This window comes from Phocoena sinus, chromosome 20 (assembly GCF_008692025.1).
Source record: "Phocoena sinus isolate mPhoSin1 chromosome 20, mPhoSin1.pri, whole genome shotgun sequence".
In the NCBI taxonomy this organism is placed as follows: domain Eukaryota; kingdom Metazoa; phylum Chordata; class Mammalia; order Artiodactyla; family Phocoenidae; genus Phocoena; species Phocoena sinus.
Window position 1 is genome coordinate 2,137,501 of NC_045782.1, and position 24,824 is coordinate 2,162,324.

The 24,824-nt window shown below is 48.0% G+C and overlaps 1 protein-coding gene across 1 annotated transcript in view; it reads left to right on the forward strand.

Moving 5' to 3' along the window:
• SPECC1 (sperm antigen with calponin homology and coiled-coil domains 1) overlaps window positions 1-24,824 on the forward strand; it is a 254,519-nt gene that overhangs the window by 171,623 nt on the left and 58,072 nt on the right. The window contains 7 exon segments of the mRNA XM_032616185.1: window positions 69-276; window positions 3,467-3,540; window positions 3,892-4,070; window positions 17,712-17,857; window positions 18,968-19,023; window positions 19,025-19,069; window positions 23,373-23,454. Of these exon segments, the coding sequence (XP_032472076.1) occupies window positions 69-276; window positions 3,467-3,540; window positions 3,892-4,070; window positions 17,712-17,857; window positions 18,968-19,023; window positions 19,025-19,069; window positions 23,373-23,454 (790 nt within the window).

Below are 24,824 nucleotides of genomic sequence, written 5' to 3' on the forward strand. Positions count from 1 at the left end.
GGCCTGACGCTGACGTGCGGGCAGCTTTTTCCTGTCCAGGTGAGCAGGGAACCTTCCTTATCTTCCAGGTGGAAAAGGATTATTCTTACTTGAAGGAGATATGCGATCGTCAGGCAGAACAGCTGAGCAGAGCCAGCCTGAAGCTGCAGGAGAAAGCGTCGGAGAGTGACGCGGAGATTAAAGACATGAAGGAGACCATCTTCGAGCTGGAGGACCAGGTGGAGCAGCATCGAGCCGTCAAGTTACACAACAAGCAGCTCATCAGTGAGCTGGAGAGTAAGTGGAACCAAGCCCCGGGCCGCGTGGGTCAGGAGGGAGGGGAGCATGCTGGTGAGAGGTCTTCCTCTTGCGTGTGCTGTGGTCTCCCGGGAAGAACGGCAGTTAAAAGAGACAGAATCGTCAGTCTCCTCGACTGAGCTGCAAAGCAGGTGATACAGAAGAAAGACTGTGGGTCGTGGGTGGACAGTGTGTGCAGTTAGGAGCACCGCGTGTGAGCCACTGCTGACCACACGGCAGGTGCCAACAGGTGTTGCCATTGGGCTCTGATGGATAGAAGGGTAGGGGGCAGGGGGTGGGACTGATTCGGACGGCATGTGCTCTTGGCCTCAGGAGAAAACAATTCCAGCATGGGCCCCATGGATGGTTGGTATCAAATGACTTACAGATGTTACCCACTTCTTACTCAAGAGGCACCAGTATATGCCTTACCTGTGAACCAGTTGCTTGTTTTGAATAGGGAGGGATGTTTGTCAGAGATTAGTTAAACATTGCCTGCCTTGTCCAAATAAGCCTTATCAAATGATCGCATCTAATGTGTTTTCCCTTCATAACAAAAGAATTAGCGTGCAGAGCTTTTAGTGGCACCGGCCTTACTGGCAATAGCACGGCTGGTTGCCTGAAAAGTCCCCCAACGGGTACAGCCCATCCTGATTATTTGAGGAACCCTTATTTTCGAATTCACCTGCTCGCCCAGACTGACTTGTAACCCCCAAAACCAGTACTCACAGCGCTCCCGCTGCCTCCGGCGCCCGTGCAGAGCAGCGGAAAGCTTGAGGCTCCCGATGTGCAAAACGTCGGGACCAGAGGCCCACGGGAACGTGACCCGTCTTTGCCGCGGGAGCTGATCCCGTGCGCCTGGCAACTGTACGTACCTGCCTCGACCGTGGCACCTGGCCGCGTAGTCTACGCCTCACTACGGTGGTCAGCGTCACAGCTACTTCGTGTGCAATGTGGGGTGACGACAGGACACTCAGCATCACTGTCACCCAGGCTCTTCTCAGAGGTCACACCTGAGAGTACAGCAGAACACCTGACGCCGGACCACACAAGTACAGGGCCAAACAGGAGGAGACCTGTTTCGTTTGTATTTTGTTTGTTTTTGCTTCAGTGATTTATTGTTGTCGAGAATTTGGTCATACTGTCCCCAAATCCTAAGAAGTCAGCACAGACACACCAAGAAAGCAGCATGTAATTACTATCCGGAGCACATGTCAGGCCCACTCCCTCTGGTTATGTCATAATGTGTCCAAGACTGAAAAGAACAGTGACAGACCTGCATCTTTTGAGAAGCCGTAAACGTCTGTTGGGGACATTAGGGTGTTGATAGGTGTCTTTTCACCAGGAGACGCGGGGACACGAAAATACATCTCGAGATGAACCGGTCCTCCCCCTTAAGACCCTTAAGAGGAATGGACAGAAAGATAAAAAGAAGTTACGGAGCGCTGTCTTTTTCTGCACCGTTGACCCCAAACACAAATCCTCAGGCCCCACGTGTGAACCTGAACTGCTGGGGTAGAACCTGACCATGTGTGGGTTTTTTGAAGCTTTTCTGGTAATTCCGGTTTGTATCCTTAATAGACAAGGACGGCTTTGGAGGGACCGTGAGGACCCACTGGAGAACTGACACTATGTGTAACGGATGCGATCAGATTTAAACTGAACGACTCTTGACAGCAACGTGGAGAGAACTAGAGACAGAGAGGGACTGAGGATCTTTTTTTTTTTTTTTTTTTTTTTTTTTTTTGAGGTACGCGGGCCTCTCGCTGTTGTGGCCTCTCCCGTTGCGGAGCACAGGCTCCGGACGCGCAGGCCCAGCGGCCGTGGCTCACGGGCCCAGCCGCTCCGCGGCACGTGGGATCCTCCCGGACCGGGGCACGAACCCGCGTCCCCTGCGTCGGCAGGCAAACTCTAAACCACTGCGCCACCAGGGAAGCCCAGGATCTTTTTTTTTGTTTCTAATTCAATTTTATTTTATTATTTTTTTATTGAAGTAGAGTTGATGTAGAATATTGTGTAAGTTATGGGTGTATAAGATAGTGATTCAGAAGTTTTGGAGTGTTACTCCATTTATAGTTATTATAAAATATCGGCTATATTTCCCGTGTTGTAAAATATATCCTTGTAGCTTATTTTATACCTAATAGTTTGTACCTCTTAATCCCCAGCCCCTATATTGCCCCTGCTTTCCTCTCCCCACTGGTAACCGCTAGTTTGTTCTCTATGTCTGCTGGAAAGTAAGTGGCACCTGCTTCTTTTTTGTTGTATTTACTGGTTTGTTGTATTCTTTTTTTTTTTTTTTTTTTTTTTTGCGGTACACGGGTCTCTCACTGTTGGGGCCTCTCCCGTCGCGGAGCACAGGCTCCGGACGCGCAGGCTCAGCGGCCATGGCTCACGGGCCCAGCCGCTCCGTGGCATGTGGGATCTTCCCGGACCGGGGCACGAACCCGTGTCCCCTGCGTCGGCAGACGGACTCTCAACCACTGCGCCACCAGGGAAGCCCTGGTTTGTTGTATTCTTTAGATTCCACGTATAAGTGAGATCATAGAGTATTTGTCTTTCTCATTCTGACTTATTTCACTGAGCATAACACCCTCCAAGTAAGATGTTCTTTACTAAGGAAAGGAAGTCCAGTCCCCAGTGGAGCTGTTAACGTACACCCGCCAGATCCTTGTCACCCTGGGAGATTCTGAGTCTGTGCAGAGTCTGGGGCTTGAACATCTGCTCTTTTGGAAAGCTTCCCAAGTGATTCAGAGTTTTAACTGCAGTTAAGTCCCATGGCTGTATAGAAACTGACCTAAAAGTCTCGATGGTAATAACCAGCCATATCCGCTGTTACGCAAAAGCCCTCCCTCCACCTCACGGTGATGAAGGACGTTCAGGATGCCGTGTGCACTTCCAGGGAGGCCGAGAGTAAGTGTGTGAGTGTGAGCCGCTGTTTGCCCTCTTCCCGGAGCTCTGTGAGGCTGTGCCCTAACCTCACACCGCCGCTTTCCCGAATCATCCCACTCTCGCTTGGAGGAGCCCCCGCCTCTGGCTCCCGTGCTCAGGACGCTGAGATGGGGCCCCGGCAGGCAGAAGGGGTGGGCTTCAAAGCCTGTTGCAGGATCTGGGTCTGCTCTGCTTCCGAGCTTAGCTTCTCCCCAGGGTCTCGAGACTTTTCCAACTCCGTCTGCCTGTTCATTTCCAGGCAACGTGATAAAACTGGAGGAACAGAAGTCGGACCTGGAGAGGCAGCTGAAGACTCTGACGAAGCAGATAAAGGTGAGGCACAGTCACGGCAGGGATGGGACGCCCTCCATCATTTTACTGGAGGGGTCCCCGTGAACATAGGTGTGGACACCGTTGAGAGGTACCCTGACGACTCCCTGGCCCGCTGTGTATAGCAGGTTTGCGGGGCCCGGGCCCTGGAACCACGAACGGTGTGGCCGGGAAGGAAGTTCAGGAGGCCTTGATTTCAGGACGGGCACTCCGACACCCGAGGCTGCAGCCCCGCCTGCGCCTTTTCCCAGCGGCGAGGCTGCTACAGCCAGCCTTGCTCGGGGACCCACCCGGGGCCCCGCAGCCCCTGCCTGGGGGCCGGTCTGACGCGGGCGCGGACTGCGGCTCTTCCAGGACGAGACGGAGGAGTGGCGGCGCTTCCAGGCTGACCTGCAGACAGCGGTGGTGGTGGCCAATGACATCAAGTGCGAGGCCCAGCAGGAGCTGCGTGCTGTCAAGCGGAGGCTGCTGGAGGAGGAGGAGAAGAACGCCCGGCTGCAGAAGGCCCTGGGGGACGCGCGGGCCCGCGGCAGGTGGGTCATGCTGCACGCACCCTGGGCCGGGCCCACCTGCCCTCCTGGCCAGGGCCGACAGCATCCACACACGTGATGCTGGGTGTCTGTCCTGAGCCCTCCCCTCCCTCCAGGTCCCTCTGCCCCCATCCCCGGCCAGGGAATAACTAACCCCACGGCCAGGGAATAACTAATCCCACGGCCAGGGAATAACTAACCCACGGCCAGGGAATAACTAACCCATGGCCAGGGAATAGCTAACCCCATGGCCAGAGAATAACTAACCCCCCGGCCAGGGAATAACTAACCCCACGCCAGGGAATTACTAACCCCACAGCCAGGGAATAACTAACCCACGGCCAGGGAATAACTAGCCCACGGCCAGGGAATAACTAGCCCACGGCCAGGGAATAGCTAACCCCATGGCTAAGGAATAACTAACCCCACGGCCAGGGAATAACTAACCCCGGCCAGAGAATAACTAACCCAGGCCAGAGACTAACTAACCCCCAGCCAGGGAATAACTAACCCCATGGCCAGGGAATAACTAACCCCGGCCAGAGAATAACTAACCCACGGCCAGGGAATAACTAACCCCCGGCCAGGGAATAACTAACCCCCGGCCAGGGAATAACTAACCCCACGGCCAGGGAATAACTAACCCCCGGCCAGGGAATAACTAACCCCCGGCCAGGGAATAACTAACCCACGGCCAGGGAATAACTAACCCACGGCCAGGGAATAACTAACCCCACGACCAGGGAATAACTAGCCCCACGGCCAGGGAATAACTAACCCCACACCAGGGAATAACTAGCCCCACGGCCAGGGAATAACTAGCCCCACGGCCAGGGAATAACTAACCTCCGGCCAGGGAATAACTAAACCCCGGCCAGGGATAACTGTCCCCCGGACAGGGAATAACTGACCCCCCACCAGGGAATAACTAACCCTGGCCAGAGAATAACTAACCCCCGGCCAGGGAATAACTAACCTGCTGCCAGGGAATAACTAACCCCACGGCCAGGGAATGACTAACCCACATCCAGGGAATAACTAGCCCATGGCCAGGGAATAGCTAACCCCATGGCCAGAGAATAGCTAACTCCATGGCCAGAAAATAACTAACCCCACGGCTAAGGAATAACTAACCCCCAGCCAGGAAATAACTAACCTCACGGCTAAGGAATAACTAATCCCCAGCCAGGGAATAACTAACTGCAAGGCCAGGGAATAACTAACCCCGGCCAGTGAATAACTAAACCCCGGCCAGGGAATAACTGTCCCCCGGACAGGGAATAACTGACCCCCCACCAGGGAATAACTAACCCCGGCCAGAGAATAAGTAACCCCCGGCCAGGGAATAACTAACCGCAAGGCCAGGAATAACTAACCGCAAGGCCAGGGAATAACTAAACCAGGCCAGGGAATAACTGTCCCCCGGACAGGGAATAACTGACCCCCCACCAGGGAATAACTAACCCCAGCCAGAGAATAACTAACCCCCGGCCAGGGAATAACTAACCTGCTGCCAGGGAATAACTAACCCCACGGCCAGGGAATAACTAACTCCACGGCCAGAGAATAACTAGCCCACGGCCAGGGAATAACTAACCCCCGGCCAGGGAATAACTAACTCCACGGCCAGGGAATAACTAACTCCACGGCCAGGGTATAACGAACCCCACGGCCAGGGCATAACTAGCTCCATGGTAGAAATATTCCACCCAAAACCGTCACCACCATTCCTGGTGGTGAGAAAGCTCATCACTCGAGGGGACAAAGTTTTAGCCAAGTCCCCTCCGGGTTTGGAGGAGAGGATGCCCTTACATCTCATTGTTGGTCCGGGCAACTCGTGTTGGTCACCCTCACCCAGTGGGAGAAACTGACTGCTTCCTAGGGCGTGGCCACCAGGTGGAGGCCTCACCGTCCTGGCCCAGGACCTGCTTCTGTATTAGCAGCCCCCTTGGGCTCCCTGCAGAAGACCTTGAAATAAGCCACTTTATTAGAAAGGGTAAGCGTGGAGAACATATGTCCGGCTGATATGTGATTCCCTTATGCTCTCGAGGGGATCGTTACAGTCTGTTACCCAAGCAGGCCCTTCTTAACAGCGAGCTTTCAGAATAAGCTGTTCCGAAAGTGAGCCCAGAGTTGGTTATTGCTTAAAATTTAAATGGTTTACAAACAAGACTATCTACAGTATTTTAGACTTCAGCTAATGCAGTGCTGTCTCTTTCCCCATCAGGAATAGATGTCCTTGACGTTGAGATTCTTGGTTATTAGAAGTTATTTTGAATTTTTGGATTTCTCTTAACATAAGATGTAGTAGAATTTAAAAACCAGATTTATTACATTCTGGGTGCAGATTTGTACAGTTTGCCCTTTTTACCTGTTTTCCAGGGTTGACAGGGGCTGGATTCTGAGCTTCTGGGTCTGATACAGTATCATGAACTTCACAGCAGTGGAAAGAGTAGATTTCTGCTCAGAATTCTCTTTTGATTCTCTTACCAAACTTGCTTCAATCAATCTGGTGGCCCTTTGTTTATAAAAATCAAGATCATAGTTTTATAGTCACACCTATACCCTCTGGCCACCAAAAGCACGTGAATTTTAAGGGAGAAGCAGAATAGGAAAACTAGATTTCATAGTGTTCCCTATTGAAATGATTGTGAGGTCATTCTGGTTTGCTTTGGTGTCTGCTTTTGTATATTTGTCCATGTGTCTTGCTTTTCTAGTGTGTGTCTTTGGAAGAGGAACCACGTCATAACCTGCATTGCTTCATATGTACGTGAATTTACAGATAAATGATAAAAGACAAGCCTTGAGTTTAAGAGGTGGCCCTAAATAAGTTATTGTATAGGATGCTGCATTTCTTACTTAGGTTCTAAGATACAGGTCAGATTATACAACTCGAACCCTGATACCATAGGAAATCTGCGTGCGTCTTGACAGTTTAGGGCCCCATGTGCTACATCCAACATTTTCAAACTTAGGGTCACTTTTTTTTTCAAACACAGTATGTTTCTCTTGATTTTCCAGTGATTTGCAAACCTACCTCCTAATTCGAGCAGTTTAATCCCTTATCACAAATGTTTCAAAATTCGAGAACTGACAGCAGTTTCAGAACATGGTGTGCTGCTGAAACCCTGCAGGTGTCCGTGGGTTTCTTGGCTGTCACTGTCCTTCAGATGATTGCCAGGGTGGTTTCTTGTCTGATTTTGCGCTGCCCCGGCTAGCTGCCCCTTCTAAAGCATTGGCTGTTGGAAAGTTACTCGCAGATGGCTCCACCTCTTCCTGAACCTACCACGTGAGCCAGACTTGCAGCCAGCTGACACCCTCCGAGGTCCCAGAGCCGCAGAGGGTTTCCATCTTGGCTGCCTGGGTTCTTGACTTTGACAGTCTTCTGACGAGAACTCAGAAGTCCTTCTTGGTTCAGCCACAGCCAAAGAACTTGCAGAAAATTCTCTGATGGGGTCCTCCAAGTACAATAAAGAGAAAGTAAGAGCATCAGAAAAGCGACTTGATCGTGACCCTGGATGGACTGATTCACATTCTCATTAACTGGCATTCGAGGGATCATAGGCCAGTAGGCAGGCCGGTGGGGTGCCTGGGTGTGAAGGCAAGTTAGCGTTTATTATCAAGAACTTAATAGTTAAAGTGGAACGTTTAGGTGATTCTAAAGCTTAGCTCATTAGCCATCTTCAATCCTGTGATGTTTTCAGAGGTATTTTTATTTTGGAGTCAGAATAACTGATGTTAAGATACATGGGAAAATGAGGCTCTGGTCTCATCTTTGCCACCAACTGGCAAGGTTTTCTTCCCAGACCGAGCTCCTTCCTCTCTTAAATGAGAAGGTAAGGGCTTCCCTGGTGGCGCAGTGGTTAAGAATCCGCCTGCCAATGCAGGGGACATGGGTTTGAGCCCTGGTATGGGAAGATCCCACAGGCCACGGAGCAACTAAGCCCATGCGCCACAACTACTGAGCCTGTGTTCTAGAGCCCGTGAGCCACAACTACTGAGCCCATGTGCCACAACTACTGAAGCCCACACGCGTAGAGCCCGTGCTCCGCAACAAGAGAAGCCACCACAGCGAGAAGCCCGCGTACCACAACGAAGAGTAGCCCCCACTCGCCGCAACTAGAGGAAGCCCGCACACAGCAACGAAGACCCAAAGCAGCCAAAAAATAAATAAATAAATTTATTTTTTTTTAAAAAATGAGAAGGTAAGAGTAGGTCGGATTTAAGACCCCCCCCGCCCAAGCTCTGTTCTGAGACTGGTTGGTCAGGGAGCCTTTCTCTGATGGGGGAGTCAGGGACACATGTGCACCCAGTACCACGTTCCCAGCTCAAGCCTTGGGTCTCCCTTACACGGTGGCATCTCCGTATTGTAGCTGGGCCATAGACCTCCTCTTTCTCTTCCAGAAATTTGAACAAACCCGTGTAGTTTTTGTGGACCTGAAAATGATCTGTTTTGCCAGACACAGAAATTATTGGATGGAAGGATAATGAATAACTTTTTCAAATCTGGCTGCGTCTTGTTTTGAACCATTATGAGAAATACAAGGAAATTAAAACTTTCCACCAAAGTTAAAACATCAAAACTTTTTCCTGAAAAGTTGAGTCCGTGGGCTTCAGAGAACACACGTGCAGCTCGACTTAATGCCTTGCTGGGCCACATGCAGCCTTTCTAACAGAAGACACTGTCGGTGATATGTACATGACATGGGCCTCTCAAACAGTAGCAGGGAGAGACCTTTGTGTGCCTCCTGTTACTCTGACACAGTATGGACCATTGTTTTTAGGGTGACATTCGATTTTTGCTGTATGTATCATATGACACCAATAAGCAGCCTCTTAAAAGAGTTAAACACACTGAATGTCTGTGCCTAAACAATTGTATCAGTTTCTGAAATAGAACGTCGAAGGTTCCCAGTGTGTTTAGCTTGTACCACTGGTTCTCTTGTCGTCACCTCTGAACTGGGCAGCATGGCGGCCGGTCACTGCCAGACTCTCTGGAATTGGCTTTTAACTCTGTGTGTGCACACGTGTATTCTGCCCTGACGTCAGTTGTGTGCCTGTGAGCCCTGTGTGTTGTTCTTACTGTAATGTGTCCCAGGCGCTCGCTGGGTGTCTGGAGCTGTCACTGGAAAGGGAAAGTAGGAAGTTGGAGGCATAGCTTCTTGGGTCACTGAGATGACTTGTCCAGCTCTCTCCCTGCGGATGCTTTGATACAGCATCTCCGGCCCTCCAGCGAGGGGGCCAGTTCTCGTGGGGATTCCTGAGCAGTTTCCGAGCGAACCTCACATGCGAAGCTCCAACTGTTGGGGGCCTCTGGCATTTTATTTGCCCCTGGAAGTAGAAACCGGTCCTCGGGTATCCCAACAAGCATAATCCTTTCACTCTCACATGACTTATTTTTTCATAGCTTCAGTTTGCATCTGTGGCCTTAGAGCTGTAGCCTCTGATTCTAAAGAGCTATGTCTGCTTCTCTGCTCCCAGGCCCCTGTCTTTACAGATTTGCTTTGAAAAGTGGGCGTGAGCTTCCTGGAAGCGTTTAGAATGTGTATACTGAAATAGTAAAAGAAATCTTTTTTTTTTTGGCCTTAACTGTAGGACAGTAGAGGGAAGCACGAGCCATTCTGTCAATTACAGGGGCCTGATTTGGTTGGTCTTGGACATCTCTGCCGACACTAGACTGTTGGTGACGGTCTAGTGGGAGGAGCCCGGCGTTTTGAAGTTTTAGCATTTTCTCTGTCTGAAGACCTGTGACTTCCAAAAGAGATGGGGACAGTCGAAATTCAGACGTGCTGCTCTGAGCTTTTCCCTGTGGAAAGCGCCAGCTGTTAGTCCTTGTGTGTGTAGACTAAGGTCGTGTTGCGTTAAGTAACACCTTTACCAGCCTTTGCCTCCCGTTTCTATTTTCCAGCTCCATGGTCTCTGTCAGCTATAGCAGAGCAGGTGGTGGAAGAGAGGCCGCCCAGCCCTTGCCATGATGGGAAACCACAGCCATTTCTTTGTGAAAGGGGGAATGTGTAGAGGAGAAATAACCTTTTGATAAAGAACCAAACGGTCTCCTTAGAACAGCCACTGTTGCCCAGTCATTGTCATCAAGTCTCTTTACCTTTTTTTTGTTTTCTTTTTGCATTTTGGAGTCAGCTCTGCACAAAGATGATCCTCCCCTCTTTTTTTTTCTTTATTCTTCACAGAAGATTCAGCAGTCTTTTGTTTGGAGCACGAAATAAAGTTGTTCTGCAAAACAAAGTCTGTCGTGAAAAAATTTTTGAGATGCAGCCAGAGTGCTGAGCGAGGGCCGTGGCGTTGCACGTGCAGAGTGAACACAGCCCAGGCTGTGCTTTACTTTTTTGGAGTTTACTTTTATGTTTCCTTTTGAATACAGTGTCTGATAAGCTTGGAATTAACACTGTTGTAGGTGAAACAGGAAGCCATCTGCATGACGTCTCGTTCTGAAGAAGTTAGAACGTTCTGCTTCCTCTGTGTCCAGTCTTGATTTCACCTTTTCAAGCTGGGGTCTGACTTCCTTAAGCTTGTCTGAAACAAGCCACCACCATGTTTTGGGCTGATTTCCAAAATCTCTTTGGGGTTCAATATGCATCGATGTTTGCTTGATCATAAAGGATGTAGTTGAATCAGATAAGCTTCTGTGGGGACGATGCTAATTGGAATTGAACTGAGAACTAACGAACAACGACAAAAGCCTCGTGAATAAAACTCACCCTGGAAATCTAAAGACTTTTTCAATCCGGAAGCATATAACTCAGAGGGATCCAAGATTCAAAGTGCGACTTGAAACTCTTGGAAGTACGTACGTTTGTTAAGATCTGGGTCCAATTCAGCAACCTCCATCAGGCAGAACTCATTGCAGCTCTCTTGTGAAGAACTTCTAGACCATTAGCTACGTCATCAGGAGGGTGAGACAAGATGGGATCCACGGAAATTAGGAACAGGAAAGCCCTTTAACTCAGGAGAACATTGTGAGTGTCAAACAAGAGAGCACAGAGTCACTAGAAAAATTCGACTTGGTGACAGAAAGAGGAGAGGTCGACGTCCTCTCTGTAAAAATAGTTCTGACACTCGCTGGAGTTATCCTAGTGGGACAGGAATTTATATACTGGGAGATCTTTACCTCGGACTGAGAATCTTTAGGATGATATAAAACTCATTTGCCGGGTGTTTTCAAATACAAACAAGAAAAAGGCAATCTCAGCTTCAAATGCACAGCTGTCTCTGCCCCACATATTTTGATCTTTCTCTGGGGACTGTCGAGTATTTTTATATGTAAGCGTTTATGAAGTGCTAAATAAACATGTCGTTATTTCGAAGAGTCTTTTGCCTGATTTTAATCACTGGCCACGTTTCTGCAGGGCCTTCCGGTCACTTTGTTCTCAATTTTCCAGGGTGTGTAGTTTCAGAACTTTAAAGCCATGTCAGATGACTGGAATTGAGGCAGAAGCAAATGGTATTTTCAATGCAAGTTGTAGCTACGAGGTTGATTTTTAAGTACAAATGTTATTTTTTAAAAATGATTTCATTCTTGGAAACAAGAGGGCAAGGAGCAAATATAATAATTTTGCATAAATGAATTTTAATTAAAGATTCTGGAGTATTGGAAAGTACAGGACATGGTATTTGAAGTCTAGAACTGTCTTTGAAATTTAAAAACAAATAGTAGATTGTTTGGTGATTTACTGTATTGGATTTCTTCTTAATTATGAAGTAGTATTTCGGTGAACCGGTAATAAAATGGAGGTGTTAAAGAAAAATACTCATCCTTCTCCCCCTTGAGTAGCGTCCTGGAAGGTAACCGGTATTCTTCATCTGTTTTACACACATACTATCTCGGACATTTGGTCTGCTTTCTTTATTTAGTCTGATGTGAGGAGTGGGTCTTCTTCTTCCAGATGGACAGCCATTCACGCCAGCACTGTTTATTATATTACCACACCATCCTTTGCCCGCAGAACTGAAATCCCACCTTGACATCGTTCATTTCATCCGTTTTCAGAGAGACTTTCCCAGTATGCCCTTGTTCTTTTTTCTCTGGAGCTGATTCTACTTTAAACTGTCTTCATGGGATTATTATATTGCTAATATAATTTTTTACACTCGGCCTTTCATCTTCAAGTGTCATCTTTCATATACTTTCTTGAATTTTATTGTATTCTGAAGGCAGATGCTTTTAAGTGTCCAAATCTGTTTCCTGTTCCATAATTACAAATGTCTGTTCTCCTTTGAGTGCGGTGATTCTTTTCAGTTTATGCTGTGAGATCTATTCATAGATCAGGGCCTGTTTTTTCCCATCACTTATTCTTGCTTCAGTGGATAAAAGCGTATCAGAGCCTGTCACTCGCCCAGGATCAGTGTCTGGATTCTGTCTCGATCTGTGCTCACTCTGCCTGACTGCTGTAGAAATCTTCTCGTATCTTAAACTTGAAGGAAGCCTCTTTAACGTAAATTTCTGTGGCACGTCGCAGACACAGACAGGGCGAGGAGGAGTGCAGAGGAAGAGGTGCCAGTGGGGGAACTTCACCTGTGTCCGGTTTCTTCTCTGTTTGGTGGAGGCGGCGTGGAGGAGCCGGTTTTGGGGGTCTGTTTTGCTTGGCCGTTGTCCATTTCAGGCGTGTCCTGTGGCCTTTCCCAATCTGCCCCTTTTTACTACTGTCCTTTGTGCCGGGAATCAACCACCCTGGCCTCCTTGGACAGGCGTGTCTTCCTTTGTGTCACTGATCCTTTGCAGGAGGGGTGCTCTGCCTGTCCCCCAGGTGTTGCTTCCAGCCCTGGCCGCCCTCCAGGACCCGGGGCCTCAGTGGGGTTTCCCACATCTTCAGTCTCTTTGCAAGAGAATCGGGGTAAACCGGTAGTAATTTTCTTGTCACTTTCCTCCCACTTATTCTCTGCGTCACAGAAATTCTTCAAAGTCTGAGGCACGGACATGCTATCTTTCTGTAGTTTCTGGTGCCGATGCAGGATTTTTACGATGTATTCCTGTGTTTCTTGCTGTTGGGATTTGGAGGGTAAGAGGCTTGTGTTCAAAATGCTGTCTTACGCTGTTTGTTTTTATTGTCATAGACATACTTACACTGAGATTCCGAGGACCCTGACACCTGAGACAGGATGTTTAACTGATTTCTGTCTCGCTGTGGACCTGCAGACTTCATTTAGGTTTGTGTTGTACATAATAAGAAGAAACACTTTGGGAAGGTTTCCTTCCACGTCAGGATACAGAAAGAGCAAAGGCACGGAGGACGGAAGAGGAAGAGAGCATCAGGCGGCCGGGCTTTGGTCCGGAAGCCAGTGGGTGGAGGGGAGTCACGGGCCGTCGGTCTGTGCGGCCCCAGGAAGGGCCTGGGTGGGCTCCGTTCAGTTGTTCAGGAAAGAGCTGTCCTGAGTGCGAGATTGATGTGCCCCGTCTTCTTTACAAAAACTAGTCTCCCGCTGGTGGAGGCAGCAGTGGTGTAATGCGACGTTTCCCAAACGTAGTTAACCCTTGAATACCTTACAACTAATTGCGAGCAATAGCTCGCGTGTCCTTGGATCAAAACCAACAGCAATGCCAAGCTGTGCCCTGTGTGATGACCTAAGAGCCGTAGAAAAACGACACTATTTGAAGATTCTGTTCTGTAACCAAACAAGAGAAGCCATGCATTAGACAACATTTAATAAGTAAGGGGTAAGTACAGACATAGGCGCATGCACATGTTTGAATACCAGTGAGGGGTACAGAAGATAGGCAGCAGTCAGCGAGCCGGGGACGTGGTCCACGGGCAGGACACGCCCCCATCTCCTGTGTTGGTGCCTCGGGTGACCTCACATACAACTGGCTCTCTGTCGTTTTCAGAGATGGGTTGCCACCTCCTAAGATCAGATTACCCCATAAAAATAAGAGCAAGGAAAGAAATATTGGTAGCATTTTTCTTAAATATACATTAAACAAATTTGGAGAAGTCCCATCAGCATTATTACCTTTTTTTTTTTAAGAGCCCTTTGTGCCTCTCCCAGGACACCCACGCGTCATAGAAAAGCCTGAGAAAGGCATGTCAAACAGCTGGGTTTTCACCCCAGATTCACCACATACCAGCCTTGTGACCTTATCAAGTGGTTTCATCTAAAATGAAGGATTGTAACTTATGGAGTTTTTGCGGAAAAGTATATTAGATAATGTTTTTAAGACCCATGGTACTGGCCGTGGAGTTACATATCAGACACAGATTTTTTTGTGGAAATTATTCATTGTCACCAGAGTTGTACATGCTGGGAGCCGACGGGAAACATGCCTCGTTTCTGTGGTTGGTTAAACGTGGTCGCTAAACGACGCAGCTGTCTGACCTGCACCTGAGAAGCAGACTGCGCAAAGCGCAAGAAGAGCGGCTGCGGGAGGCTTTTGTGTGCAGTTGTATTTACAGCACCGTGCAAGCTGTCGTTTTGGGCGATTCAAGGGATTTCCAAGGCTCCGTTGGCTATACGTGTGATTTTTACTTTACAGATAAACCCGAGAGCCTCTTGTGTGTCTTAGGAGGCCGTGGCTGACCGTGAGCAGTGTTTAACCCGCAGTGGGCCCTTGGAGTGTTTCCTTTACTTAGTGAATTGGTTAGTGTACCCCTGGTTGTATGCTTGAGTATTTCTTAGTATCCTTTATAGAATACAGAGTCTTTATTCTTCCGCAGAACAGAGGGAATGTCGTACTCGGTGTATTGCTGGGGTTGTTGCTGGTCGATCCCAACAGTCTGAAGCCAGGCGGTGTCCCTGCTCACGGTTACAGCGCTGATGGGACCAACAGTGTCCTATGCGTCTTCTCCCTACACACACACACACACACACACACACACCCCTATGCATCTTCTCCCTACACACACACACAGACACACACACCCCTATGCTTCTCCCTAGACACACACACACACACACACACACACACACACCCCTGTGGGTGTTCTCCCTAGACACACACACACACATACACACACTTCTGTGGTTCTTATCCCTAGACACACACACACACACACACACACACACACACTCTTCTGTGGGTCTTCTCCCTAGACACACACACACACACACATTCTGTGGTTCTCCCTACACACACACACACTTCTGTGGGTCTTCTCCCTAGACACACACACACACACACACACACACTTCTGTGGGTCTTCTCCCTAGACACACACACACACACACACATTCTGTGGTTCTCCCTACACACACACACACACACACACTTCTGTGGGTCTTCTCCCTAGACACATACACACACACACACACACACACACATTCTGTGGTTCTCCCTATACACACATACATGCTTCTGTGCGTCTTCTCCCTAGACACAAACACACACACACACACACACACACACACACACACAATCTGTGGTTCTCCCTACACACACACACACACACACACACACACACATTCTGTGGTTCTCCCTATACACACATACACGCTTCTGTGGGTCTTCTCCCTAGACACACACACACACACACCCCATGCTTCTTCTCCCTAGACACACACACACACACACACCCCATGCTTCTCCCTAGACACACACACACACACACACACACACACACACACACATATCGCTGTTATGTAACGTGGTAGGTCTTTAGTCCAGTAGCTTCGTTAACCTACTTAAACAACTGGTTGGGTTTTCTCACACTCATTCTTGCTGTCCTAGCCCAGCAGACTAGCATTGCTAGTGTGGAATGCTGCCCTTGATACCTGAAAGCAGAGGGGCTGGGATTGCTTCTTGCATCCTTACTACTTCCTTATGGTGTTGAAATGAGTCCTCTGTATCAGTTGATGTTGTGAGTCACAGAGAAACTTAGGTAATCAAAGGGAGCACCTCAGCGGAATGTAATTTTATTCTTATTAAATTATCAAGGAGTGAAATAGAAGTGGACTTTTAACAACAGTCTTCCTTTGAGGGGTGCTCTAAATCCTCAAGGCCAGGTGGCAGGGCGGGTACATGGATGGGCAAGAAGGTGCCCTCTGCATCACCTTCCTGAGAATGGCTGGGACAGAAATGAGAGGTTTTTCCCCAGCTCGTACCTAACCTGATTTCGCTCTCTCTCTTCCTACTTACCATCTGATTTTATACTGTGTGACACAACAGGGAAAATAACAAGAACCAACCCCATTCGATTAAAAAAACAAACAACCCCTTACCAATTTCTGAAATACCTGATATTTCGTTCCAGAAAATGTCATCAATTTACTGATTTTTTTTTTTTCACTCGAAAGAAGGGACTGTGGAGACAAGAGTGTAGGACAGTGTGACTTAAGCGTTTTAAGTTCTGTTTCACTTAAATTTATTCTACTCACATTGATTACAGGGCAACAGGAGAAAGCTTTGAGGATTAAGGACAAGTAAATTCAACCACAGAAGCTTATGAGTAGCTAGGTTCCTTTCAAAAAGATCAATAAATGAATATTTTCAACTTCCACTGACCTTGCCGGAAGTATTCTGTTTGAGCCATATTCTCATAAATTAGTCATCTTTTTGCAAAACAGCTGTGGCAATTTGACACAATAGAAAGAGCAGTGATTTAGGAATGGGGAGTTGGGAGGTGTTGTCTTGGCATATTCACAGGGAGATTAAATGACAGGCCAACGTCCCCTGGATGAGGAAGCCATGCATGGGAGGATTGACGCAGATGGTCTGTCTTTAAAAGGCTCTTCTGTGGGTCTGTGCTGCAGTCTGGAAACCACAGAGAGAACTCAGCAGGAAAGTGTGGGAGAGCGGAGAAGCCTCAGCTCACGCAGAGCTGCAGTGTTGCTCTAGAGTACAGGTACCATTCTCGTGGGGGGCAAACACATATGAGTCAGGATTCTCTTGTACCTAAGAGATGGCCGCCTCGTGGGGTTAAGCAGGAAGGTACTAAAGGGCTTGCAGGACTGTTGGGGGATGGGGGGATTGCTGGAGAAACAGACTCCAGGCTGAGCTTCCAGGAACAACGCTCGAAGTTACAGCACACAGAACTGGGCTGCCAGGCCAGCTGCTGCCTCTGCCGTGAAGGGGAGCCTTAAACCAGGAAGCTGCCTGCCTGGTCGGAAAGCTGCCACCAGTTTCCAGCAGCAGGAGAACCTTGCCTCTGCTTCCGTCTGTCTCAGCGTAGTGAAGGCCCTGTGCCCGGCCTCTCCTTCCTGACTCAGGTCCTGGTGCACGTCTTGTCCAGTCTTTCTGACGGGAGCCTAAACCCCCCATCTGAAATCCTAGCTGCAGGGGGGTCCCGAAATGTCATCTTTCCAACCTCTGTGTGCCAGGTGGGGATTAGATTCACATCGACACACCAACCCGTTGTATCCACCACGGACAGTAAGCTAACTGTTTTATGATAAATAACATTTGGGTTTTTTTTTTGCAGTTTACAGTTACATCCTTTTTATTTAGAGCTCATGTCAAGTCACTCTACATAGAAAAATGCTATCTCTGGCCATTCCGGAGAAAACATCTCTGATACAAATTAAGAGCGGTACCCACGTTTATTTCCTAAAATGCAAAGCTGGTACGGAAAACAGGATTTTCAGTTGCGATCCCCCTCCCCGATTTGTTTCTCTTCTCGACGTTGGTTGTTTCCATCTGTGCCCTGTGTCCCGTGGGGACATCCTCCACCTTTTCAATCTGATTTGCTCTTTGCCGTGCAGACCTGTGAAGGAAGATTCGGAGCCCTCCGAGGTGGATGCTCCTGGCCGGTGGCACGGCGGCTACGTGAACAGAACTCCTCCGACATCTTCAGAGTCTGCAACCACCGTTAAATCCCTTATCAAGTCATTTGACTTGGGGCGTCCAGGTATTTCGTCATTTTGTTTCATAAGCAAAACTCAAATTCAGACCGTGGCCCCATGGATCAAGCCCGTCCTCCACCACCCTGGTCCCACGTTGGCGTGACCACGGGGCCCTTCCCAGACCATTCACGTGTAGACATGGTGCGTGATGCCCTCTGGGGCTCCAGTGAGACAACAGAGAGAGTCAGCTCTCCTGTCCTCCTCTCTGCAACTCCAGTTCCTGCCTCTCCACCTTCCTCTTCTGCCTCTGTGTCTGTTAAATCCAGGTCACTGCTGAACGCCTTCTTACCATCTCGTGAGGATTAGCAGGGTCAGCCAGAGGCTTTCGTCTCTTTGGGAAATGAGGCGCTGATCTGTGTGTTCGGCTGCCTTGCTGACACCCTGGGCTCCTTTATCCTGGAACGTGCTGTTACATGCTTCTCCCCCTGGTCTTGTGTGTGGCCGCTGGTGCTGATCTGTCGTTCCCGATCGTGGGACATTCCCAGCTTTTTCTGGCAATGTCTGCCTGACTCACAAGTCACCTTTAGTCACTGTTACCGCCACATGAGAAAAATGCATCTCTATACTGTACACCCATAAATACAGTAAAGAGGAGAAACCAAATGTGCCTGTATCCAAAATGCAATATATTTCTTCCCTTGATTGCAACAGATATGCCTGTTGTATTGGAAGGCCAGGGTAAACAGCTAATCCTAGGATGCTGTCTCTGCTAAAATAGTTTGGGCTAAATTAGATTAAGATTAGACTACAAAGACTGAAGCTGTGACGGCTCAGTGACTACGTTCGGTCTGTGAAGGTGGGAAAGGAATGAACAATAATGGTTTAATGCAAGAGTGTGTCTGTTCTGCCTGCTGTAGGTGACGCATCACCTGTATGTTTTCTTGTTCCGCGTGTGTCCTGCATCTAAGACCAGCCCCCATTTAGTTAACTCCCCCCAACTCATTCCCCAATTCAGTACTGGGCCAGGGCAGAAGTGGGTGAAAGAGTACACGTAATACCTAATTAGCATCATGGGATACTTTTTTAGTCACCAAAAAGAGTAGCAAGTCAGGAACTATTATTTGCTGTTTTGAACCAGAGCAGCGTAGAAATGTCCCCATCTCTTTTCTTGGCAGGTGGAGCTGGGCAGGACATTTCTGTCCATAAGGCCTCCAGGAGCCCCCTGAGCGGAAATCCCCGTGAGGACCACTCCAGCTGCCGCTGTTTCTCCAATGCAGGTATCAGAGCCAACGGCGTGGGGTGGGGGGGGTGGGGTAGGGCTGGTGTCACGTGGTACCCAGGCAACAAAAGGGAACCAAAAACCAGTGGGTTTATTTTTTTGAGGCACATGGAACATTTTTTTAGTACGCCTAAAATAATAATAATGAAACTTTCATTAAAAATTGCCTTTTGATTCCTGAGGAAGGTCTGAGATGCTGCAGACGACATACGGGTTTTCTTTTGTTTGTTTTGTTTTGTTTTGTTTTGCGATACGCGGGTCTCTCACTGTTGCGGCCCCTCCCGTTGCGGAGCACAGGCTCTGGACGCGCAGGCTCAGCGGCCATGGCTCACGGGCCCAGCCGCTCCGCGGCACGTGGGATCTTCCCGGACCAGGGCATGAACCCGTGTCCCCTGCATCGGCAGGCGGACTCTCAACCACTGCGCCACCAGGGAAGCCCCTGTCACACAGTTTTGTTAATGCCTCTTTCTTGGTTTCCCATAAGATGACACTGTCAAAGATTTCAGTTAAATGAAGATTATAATTTTTATTAGAAGTGGACATTGAACTGGGTATATTACTCAAGCAATCGATTTTTTAAAATGCCCCAGAGAGAGAGAATGTTTACAATTTATAAATTCTTAGAGTTCACTGCATGTAACTGCATGTAAAACCTGAAGGTTTTAGACCACAGCCTCTTGGCATTTCTATGACCAGGGCCTTTGTTGTTATCAGTAGCACTCAGCATTTTGCCTCTGCTGAGCTAAGGTTGATCTTGTCATCAACAGTTCCATTTTTGATGTTATTAGTAGTTACGGATATTGTTTGGGATCTTTTAAGCTTTAAAAAAAATACTTTTTTCACTTTTTTGCCCTTGAAGGTAACTTCCACCACCTTCTGTGTAAAACCAAATAAAACAATTATTTATTTTACGATAATCATTTTTTATTTAATAAAAGTGAAAGAGGTCATGCTTCATTTTTACTTATCTTTATTGAGCTATAAACACAAGTTTGCTAGTAAATGTTTTACAACTGGCTCCTTGGGGGAAAGAGCCCGGATTTGTAGTGTTTGCCAATTTCTTGGTAAATATTCCCGTTGTGGCCAATTTCAAGCTTTTTTTACGACCTCAGTGTATATGGGGTTGAGAAGAGATGTACATTAGATGGTATTTGTACAAGACAGACACAGCAGGTATGAAAACCCCATTAGCAAAATGTAGAAAAATAATTAGGAAGCAGTGAGTTTTGAGTATTTATTACTTTTGCTTTTAACATAGTCTCATTTTAATAACAGCCGTGTTTAGTAGCTTAGCCTGCGCAATTCCTGAAGATTTATCAATCGGCCCTATGAGCAGGTACACACCAGCTGCAGCACACCACTGGCTATAATTCACATACCATGAAGTACAGACCTCTTCAATACATAACTTGAATGTTTCCATGTGTAACCAACACCAAGATGAAGCATGTCTGTCACCTCAGAAGGGGCTCTCATGCCACCATCTCATCAGTGACCCCTTAGAAAGAACCGTTCTCTGACCTCTCACCACAGATTAGTTCCCTGTGACCTCAGACTTTGTTACTGGATTGTTTTGCTCAACGTTGAGTCTGTGAGATTCATTCCTGTTTTTGTGGCAGTTCTTTTCTCGTTGCGGTGTCATGTTCCTTTGTGTAAATATACCATTCTACTGATGGTTTATCCATCCTACTGATGGTTGACTTTTAGATTATTTCCAATTTTTAACTCGTGCTTATTTAATTTTATAAATTTATTTATTTATTTATTTGTTTATTTTTGGCTGCGTTGGGTCTTCGTTGCTGCGCGCGGGCTTTCTCTAATTGTGGCGATCAGGGGCTACTCTTCCTTGCGGTGCGCGGCCTTCTCACTGAGGCAGCTTCTCTTGTTGTGGAACATGGGCTCTAGGCACGTGGGCTTCAGTGGTTGTGGCATGCGGGCTCAGTAGTTGTGGTGCACGGGCTTCGTTGCTCTGTGGCATGTGGGATCTTCCCGGACCAGGGCTCGAACCCACATCCCCTGCATTGGCAGGCGGATTTTAAACCATTGCACCACCAGGGAAGCCCTTGTGCTCATTTTTCAAATAACTTTTTTTCCCAAAAATTTCAGTATAAAAGGGAAAAAGTGAAAAATCCCCCTTGTTCCCTAACCCCAGAAATAACCACTCTTTATGGCTTGTTGTGTATTGTAGATGTTTCTCTTTAACATAAAAATGTGTGGGGCTTCCCTGGTGGCGCAGTGGTTGGGAGTCTGCCTGCCAATGCAGGGGACATGGGTTCGAGCCCTGGTCTGGGAGGATCCCACATGCCGTGGAGCAACTAAGCCGTGAGCCACAACTACTGAGCCTGCACGTCTGGAGCCTGTGCTCCGCAACGGGAGAGGGCCGCGACATTGAGGGTCCCGCGCACTGCTATGAAGAGTGGCCCCCGCTCGCCGCAACTGGAGAAAGCCCTCGCACAGAAACGAAGACCCAACACAGCAAAATAAATTATTTTTTTTAAAAAAAGTGTGTATGTGTGTGTGGGGGGAGTGTGTGTGGGGGGAGTGTGTATGTGGGGCGTAGTGAGGGAGAGAAAGTGTTATAAATTGGGTTACACTACATGTTATTCAGACACTGGCTCCTTTCGCTTTGTCATTGGCATGTACCCCTGAGGGCAGGGATTTTTATCCCTTTGGCTTGATGTTACATCTCTTGTCTAGAACAGTGGCTGCACATAATCATATCATAGTAGAAGCTCAATAAATATATGTTGAATAAATGAAGGAATATATCAGATATCTTTAAATGTCAGTGTTTGGAGAAATACTTCATTCTTTTTGAAGGGTGTATGATAATGCAGTGATTAACTTAACCACTCCTCTGTTGATAGGCATTTAGGTTGTTTTGGATTAAACTTATTACAAAAGTGGGGCTTCCCTGGTGGCGCAATGGTTGAGAGTCTGCCTGCCGATGCAGGGGACACGGGTTCGTGCCCCGGTCCGGGAGGATCCCACATGCCATGGAGCGGCTGGGCCCGTGAGCCATGGCCGCTGAGCCTTCGCGTCTGGAGCCTGTGCTCCGCAACGGGAGAGGCCACAACAGTGAGAGGCCCACGTACCGCAAAAAAAAAAAAAAACTTATTACAAAAGTGAAATTCCTTCTACAAATTTTTCCCCACTCAAGGGACTATTTCTCTATGAATGTGTATCCCCATTCTTTTGTAAGTACGTCAGTCACTCTAGCTAGTTAAGCAGGAAGGAATTTAACACAGGGAAGGCTGCAGGGGAAGCTCTGATCTGCACTGAGCTGATTCAGCAAACGTTCCCAGAACACCCCAGAGTTGGCCCATTAAAGGAACATCTATTTCTGCCAGAATCAGGAAGTCTTCCTCTAAGTGCAGCCTGGACCACTTCTGTCAACATCTAGGTTCAGCCTTCGGGCCACGGCCACAGGTGCAGCCCCTGTCAGCAGATCCTGCCCTCTAGGTCATCCAGGTCGTAGCTAGTGACAGGATTCCTTTCTTTTTTAAGGCTAAATAGCATTCCATTGCATGCAGAGACTTCCTTCATCCATTTATCTGTTAATAAATTTTTAGGTTGTTTCCCACCTCTTGGCTAATGTGAATCATGCGACAGTGAACATGGGTGTGCAGGTACCTCTTCAAGATCCCATTTTCAGTTCTTTGTGTATCTACCCAGAAGTGGATTGCTGGATCATGTGGTAGTTCTATTTTTACGTTTTTGAGGAACCTCCCTACTGTTTTCCATACCAGCGGCACCGTTTCACATTCCCACCAGCAGTGCATGAGGGTTTTCTCCACACCCTCACCAACGGTTGTTTTTTCTGTGGTGGTGGTTTTTTTTTATAATGACCATCCTTACAGGTGTGAGGCGTTATCTCATTGTGGTTTTGATTTGCTTTTCCCTGATGACTGGTGATGTGGAACATCTTTTCATGTACCCGTTGGCCATTAAAAAACAGTATTTTTTTACACGCATCCTTGAATATACATAGAATATTCCAGGAAGATGTTCACAAACCTGATTAATAACGATTACCCCAGGGAGAAGAACTGGGTGATGGGAGTGAAAGGGAGACTTTGTTTTCACTCTGTGTCCCTTCTGTTCCTAATAGGATCTATTACCTATTCAAATAAAGAAGTCGTTTTAAAAGGTCCCCCTGGGGATTCTAACGAGCTTGAGAACTGTTACATGCGCGTGCGCACACACGCACCCGCACACACGCATACACACACGCACACCCCTTGCTCATGCTGTCCCTGATGTGACACGTCCACCTATGTGCGGGTACCTTTTGGTTTCAGAGGCATTCAACCTTCAGTAGTGCTCGGCCGGCCAGCAAAGGAGTGACTCAGCGCTTGGATCTCCCAGACCTTCCCCTCTCAGGTAAATCACCTTAAATAGGAAGTAGTTTTGAGTTACGTATTGTGAGGTTAACTTTTCTTCTTTTCTTTGCATGAAACTGAGCTTAGAAAAAGGATCATTTATTTGCAATAAGTGGCATTTATCGCAAACAATTTCAAATTCTGAGTGTATGTGTTATGGACACAAGACCCCAGCTGTGTTCTGCTGGCTGCACTTCTCAGGGTGCTTGAGTTTGGGAGAAATGTCAGGCTCTGGAGGTCTTTTGTCTGTTCTTTTAACTAAATCTCAAGAGACTGTCTCATCTTTAAAAGAAACTATTTTGAGAAAAAATCTTCTCTGATTCTGAAGGTCTGTTGCTCCCACAGTACCTAAAATATGCCTCTTCTGAGCCGTCTTTGTCTCTGAGTGTAGACCTCTTCCTGTTGTTATGCCATGTTTTAAAAACTTCGGATCCCGACAGCGAAGCGCTGCTTGTGACCGCAGGGCCGCACGCGCCTCATTTTCACTCCTGCTGCACGTGCCGTGCTGATGGCCGATGTGAAGGAGCTGTTGAGGGGGAACCGGGGCGGGATGGCGTGTGGGCTTGCACCTTGGCCCCCCTGCTGCCTACGGTCCGGCTCTGGCCCGGCCGTTCCAGCCCTCGGCGCTGGGGTTCCCCCATCTCCGAAACAGAAATCGTGCCGTCCGCCTCGCGGGACGGCCTGGAGGGTTGAGTGAACCCAGCCGGGCTGGGGACAGAGCCGCGGAGGGGCAGCTGTCACCTAACGCACTGTCGCCTGTGGAGTCAGCTCACACCCCAGAGCCGGGAGGCGTCAGCGGAAGGTTCCGGCTGTGTAGAACGTTCACCCTGGAAATTGATGGCTGGCTGCGAGGTCACTGCTATGAGGAAACAAAAACAATGAAAAGAACACTAACTGACGTGTTCCTGGTGCCTGTTAGAAGGAGGGAAAGCCAGAAATCTAGACAGCATGGAGAGAAATCCTTTGTGTCTTTCAAGTGTCAGTTTCTGTGACATGGTGAATAAAAAAGACATCCCCACTATCCTTTTTTTAGGTCATGGTCAAACACAGGTTTATCCTTAAAATAGTTTCTGTGAGATAAGTTTTACCCTTTGACTGTAAACTGTTTCACCTCACCACCTTATTTTTTTCGCTTCTGAATTTTTTCTTTTTCATGGAATTAATAGGATTTTAGCCTTAGATAAACCCCGACATTGAGAATTTAAAGATTACCTTGGTCCATTCCCTGCATTTTACAGGTAAGAGACTCAAGCCCTGAAGAGCTTAAGCAATTTGCAAAGGCCACACTGGTTTTGAGTAGCTCTGGGACCAGGATAGGATTTTTCCTAATGCTTTCTGCCCGGCTGCCTTCTGGTGACGAGGCTGGCGATC